This window comes from Neoarius graeffei, chromosome 1 (genome assembly GCF_027579695.1).
Source record: "Neoarius graeffei isolate fNeoGra1 chromosome 1, fNeoGra1.pri, whole genome shotgun sequence".
Taxonomy (NCBI): Eukaryota; Metazoa; Chordata; class Actinopteri; order Siluriformes; family Ariidae; genus Neoarius; species Neoarius graeffei.
The window spans coordinates 16349994-16355375 of record NC_083569.1 but is presented as its reverse complement, the minus strand read 5'-3'; the positions used below and the strand labels follow the sequence as shown (position 1 = coordinate 16355375).

Sequence of the window (5382 nt, the reverse complement as noted above, 5' to 3'; positions counted from 1 at the left end):
GATGTTAACAAAGAATATAAACAGCTGAGTTGCTTCAAGCGACCATTACATGATGTCATTGCATACGTCACCACCGCAGGAAGCCCATCTGGCATTTTAAAGAAAATAAATTTTTCTCAAACACTATTTGGTCTCCGAAAATGAAAGTTTGATTTTTGAAATCTGCGACTACTTTTACTTTAAATAAGTTTGAGAATAAATCTGCTGGAGGATCCGTTTAAGTATCTTGCAACACTGATTTTATATATAATCTTCATTAACCTCTGTTTAAAAATAACATCAGATTTTATATATGTTGCCTTACAGTTCATCTGATATTTTATTATTTGTTATATTACTGTTAGACTAGTCTTGCTTACTTGGATATGATGAAAAATGTCCTACCCTTCTGTTACTTTAAATCCCACCCCTCTGTTACTTATCTTACAGGGGGAAGACCAGAAAGCCTGAGAAAGTGGAATATTTCCATCCCCCCATCAAATTGCCCCGCTCCAATTTAAGGTAGGCTTTGTCACTCCTTTCCATGATCACCAATCCAGCATTAGTGGCTGCTTCTCTGGTTACATCCTGGTCGCCAGCAAAGGCAGAAATCATTGGCCATCCATTAAGCATCAAGCTCACCTACACCAGATAAACAGTGGAAAGTGATCTCTAAGTCTTTCTAATAACTACCTGTTTATATGGTAAAACATTAATTGCATCGTAAGATATACCTGTATGGTTTGTCTGTTGTAAGCTTTCACTACATGAAAGTTAAAGCTGTATACCCCTCTCCTTGGGGCCAAGAAGACACTGCTCTCCTGGTCAAAATGACCACCCACATTCACCAAGATCTGTAGTGAAGACAAGATCTTGCATTAGGTTGTCTTTCCTACAGATATATATATATATATATATATATATATATATATATATATATATATATATATATATATATATATACAGAATACAGATATATATATATATATATATATATATATATACACACACACACACACACACAGAAATAGTACAAAAAGATTGACTTTTAGCTTTATAGGTGCTAATTAGCTTTATAGGTGCTGATTATTTCTGTGTTTACCTGGTCAAAGTAGATGATCATGGTACGATTGCTCATGTCTGTGGGTTCATGGTTGGTTTGGCGAGTGGCAGAGAAAGCCACTCGGCCAGTGCCAGAGCGCACGGACATTCCCAATGCATTATTTGCTGGTTCTGAAGATGGTGTTGAGTCACAGACCACTAAACATTTACCTTCCAGTACAATAGGCTCAGTGTCATTCTGACTTGTAACCAACAAGGGATACCACAGCAGAATTAACCCCAGAAGAGTGGGCACTCCAGTGGAAAGACAACCTAACGCTGTATGCATGCTCTTAAATGGTGTTGATATCTGATAACCCACTTAATACACTTTTAATGTACAAGGTGAAATAATTTTTAAAATAATAGAAAGGGCTAAAAGGCTTCTCTCTTCCTCTTCTCTCTTCAAACAATATTTTGTTTTGTTTTAAAGCAACTACTGTGACATTCTTCAGAGTTTGCTATAGTATTTATGAAAAAAGCATATGGAGGTATTTTAATTGGAATTAAATTTGAGAGCCATCTTCAATCGACCTGCAGGAAGGGAAAGAATGTAAGAGGATTGAGATTAGAAAGAGGTTTTGGTCAGCAGAAAAGTTGCATAGTCAGTCAACAAGAAGAAGAAAAATTGTTCATTGTCAGGTAACATATTGGATTATTGTCAACGTAGGGAAACAGAATCCAAGAGGGAGTACATGCCAAGAGGAGAAAAAGGAACAACTCCACTGAGTGACCATCTGTCTTTCACACGTTTCCCCTCCCTCCTGATGTTCCATAACATGCACCCACCGACACAGAGCATCCAGCCCTATTCCCATTCCTCCTTATTTGAATGATATCTCTCCAGTTTCTAGGCATGCTACTTATAGGCATTTTTAATATGTGAAAAAATAAAATCTTGACAAACATAAGACCATAATGTAATCAAGTTCCAATAAACAACTACCGCTATTTGGATACATTTCAACTGATGACCTGATTATTTATACTTTACTAACTGACAGTTTCAACAAACTAATTTAAATATTTGAAGACTATATTAAATGACCAAAATAATATATGCTTTAACACATTTTTCTCTTTTCATTAATAATTGTTTCTCCATTTATATAGATTTATAAGGACCCACACCTTTAAATTAAACCACCAAATTATATTTTCCATTTATCACTGCCAAATAACAACGGCTTTTCCACTAAGCATAATATTAATATCTCTACAGATCATGAAATATATAATGCTTCAAAATTATTGTTTAGTAATTGAAAGAGAGTAAGTCACCTGTCTGATGTAGCCATTTCTCCTTTGTAGTGCAGGATAAGGTAAGAAGAGATGGGAAAATCTATGAAGCATATGACTCCTGCCTTATTTATCCTACCAAAGACCCTCCCTTTAGCACAGCCCACTCACTGCAAATCCCTCTCTATTGCTTTCTCTCTTCATCACCATTTCTTTTTTATGTATCAGAAGCAAAATGTGCAAAAATCTGTTAAAAGAGATTGAGATAAATGACATAACAGCAGCATTTTATAAATGAGAACTGTCAGTCTAAAGGTCAACACACTAAATAGAACATTTATTAACGTAGACATCATAAATTGTTTTAAAATTGTATGAAACTCCACACTATTATTTTATATCATGTTTGTACATATTAGATACAATATCAATATTTTCAACTGAAATCTGATATTGTTCCTAAACTTCACTGTCTTTTTAAATAGCTATCTTTATTAACATTTAATAATGCAATTTATTTCAAGCAGATTTCTGTCCAGGTTAGCTCTGAGCCTGGTAAAGTTTGCTAATTAAAATGAGAAGAGTTTTTGCCTAAAATGCTACTTTTTAAAACTTTGTTTAATTAAAAGAGTAAGTGCAGCTCAATCGTTTGTGTGTTTATCATATTCAGAATTTTGCAGAAACACTGCATATAAATGTGAGGAATGCCAATGTTCACGAGAATCGAGCACACCTAACTAAATATTATAAGATTTCTTTGGATACTATGTAACACAGGACATGGCAGTTTTGAGTCATTTTTGAGTTCCAAATATCTGACTTGTATTGGTTAGTAGTGTAACTACACCAAAAAGGTATTTTCACTGCAAGGCAAATTAGCTGCTTTTGGCTAGCTTGGCAGGGAAATGAGGCAGCCTAGGCAAACTAAGCAGAGTTCGTACTGAGCATTGAATCAAAACCTATTTGTAACAGTTCGGATGGGTGGGTGGAGCACAGAAGGACGGCAGGCCAGAACTGAGTTCACAAAACCCGTTTATTTTAGATTTTCAGCCTTAACTATACACATAGATACGCACACACACACTCCAGTCATCTGGTTCGGGAGAGAGCCCGCTCTGCTCTCGCTCTCTTCCTTAAATAGGGCGCGGTCACTGGGGAAGACACACAAACACATTAATCAACATCAGGTGCAGTGATTCTGCCACTTACCTTCCCTGACTCCGCCCTCCGGTCACAGACCGACGCTTGACCATGCCCCCACTGCCACATACCCCCACCGCCCAACTCAGGCCGGGCAGCCGTCCGGCCTGCAGCCGACTCCCCCCCCTTGACGGGAGAGGAAGTCCGCCACGACCATCTGCGCCCCCAGACAGTGGACCACCTTGAAGTTAAAGGGTTGGAGTGCCAGATACCAACAGGTGATCCGCATGTTGGCATCCTTCATGAGGTGGAGCCACTGGAGGGGCGCGTGGTCCGAACAGAGGGTGAAAGGGCGTACTGCCAGCAGGTAGTAACGGAGGGCGAGGACTGCCCACTTGATGGCCAGGCACTCCTTCTCTATGGTGCTGTAGTGCCCCTCACACACTGACAGCTTATGACTTATGTACAGCACTGGGCGATCCTCCCCCTCCACCTCCTGGGACAAAACAGCCCCCAGCCCTCTGTCCGACGTGTCCGTCTGCAATATAAAAGGGAGAGAAAAGTCAGGGGAGTGTAACAGTGGCCCCCCACACAGCCTTTACCTCAGAAAAAGCCCGCTGGCATTGCTCCGTCCACTGGACCGGATCTGGTGCCCCCTTTTTAGTGAGATCAGTCAGCAGGCTGGTGACGTCTGACTAATTAGGTATAAACCTACGATAATAGCCAGCCAGCCCCAGGAACTGTCTCACCCCCTTTTTGGTCTTGGGCCTCGGGCAGGCCGCAATCGCTGCCGTCATGTTAATTTGGGGACGCACCTGCCCATTGCCCAAGTGGAAGCCCAGATACCGTACTTCCACCCACCCAATCGCACACTTCTTCGGGTTGGCTGTGAGACCCGCCCGCCTCAGCGACCTGAGGACGGCCCTCAGGTGTTGTAGGTGCCGCGGCCAGTCATTACTATAAATAATGATGTCGTCAAGGTACATGGCTGCATAGGTGGCGTGGGGGTGGAGGACCCTATCCATCAGCCGCTGAAACTTAGCGGGCGCCCCAAACAGCCCAAAACTGGTGTCAGCCAAACGGTGTGGAAAAGGCCGTTTTTTCTCGGGATAATGGAGTCAAGGGGATCTGCCAATAACCCTTCGTCAAATCCAGTGTCGAGTAAAAGCGAGCCGTGCCTAGTCGATCGAGCAACTCATCAATACGAGGCATTGGGTACGCGTCAAATTTAGACACCACGTTGACTTTTCTATAGTTGACACAGAACCGGACCGACCCGTCGGCCTTGGGTACCAAGACCACCGAGCTGCTCCAGTCGCTGTGGGACTCCTCGACAATGCCCATTTCGAGCATGGCCTCGAGTTCTTCCCGAACCACTTTTTTCTTGTGTTCGGGTAGCCTGTAAGGGCAGCTACACACTACCACCCCCGGGGGCGTCTCAATGTGGTGCTCTATGAGGTCGGTGTGGCCGGGCAGGGGTGAGAACACGTCCGGAAATTAGGTCTGCAACTGGGCAACCTCCGCGAGTTGGGTCAGGGAGAGGTGGTCTCCACAGGGGACCGGAGAGGTACGCGATGCCAATGCTCCCTTTTGAACCTCCGGCCCCAGCTCCGCCTTCTCCGGAACCACCGACACCAACACCACGGGGACCTCCTCATTCCAGAGTTTGAGCAGATTGAGGTGGTAAATCTGTAGCGCCCCACCCCTGTCCGTTCGCCTCACCTCGTAGTCGACATCCCCGACTTGCCGTGTGACCTCAAAGGGTCCTTGCCACTTGGCAACCAATTTGGAGCTCGATGTGGGCAACAGTACGAGTACTTTATCTCCCGGTGTGAACTCCCTAAGGCGCGTACCCTTGTTGTACAGGCGGGTTTGCTGTTCTTGGGCCTGAGCAAATTCTCCTGGGTTAGGTGTGTGAGTGTG

General features: G+C 43.3%; 1 protein-coding gene across 1 annotated transcript; it reads right to left on the bottom strand.

Annotated features, from left to right (window-relative positions):
- Positions 1 to 423: 423 nt before the first annotated feature.
- Positions 424 to 1369, bottom strand: cbln12 (cerebellin 12). The gene is made up of 3 exons (XM_060921903.1): positions 1082 to 1369; positions 714 to 833; positions 424 to 621 (listed from the first exon to the last, which is right to left on the bottom strand). The coding sequence occupies exons 1-3, from the start codon at positions 1367 to 1369 to the stop codon at positions 424 to 426; spliced, it is 606 nt and encodes a 201-aa protein (XP_060777886.1).
- Between the last annotated feature and the right edge of the window lie 4013 nt (positions 1370 to 5382).

Coding starts and splice junctions, on each gene's coding strand:
- cbln12 (XM_060921903.1), bottom strand. CDS start 1,369: ATGCATACAGCGTTAGGTTGTCTTTCCACTGGAGTGCCCACTCTTCTG. Junction 834..1,081: donor TGATCATCTACTTTGACCAG/GTAAACACAGAA, acceptor TCTTCACTACAG/ATCTTGGTGAATGTGGGTGG. Junction 622..713: donor ACAACAGACAAACCATACAG/GTATATCTTACG, acceptor TATCTGGTGTAG/GTGAGCTTGATGCTTAATGG.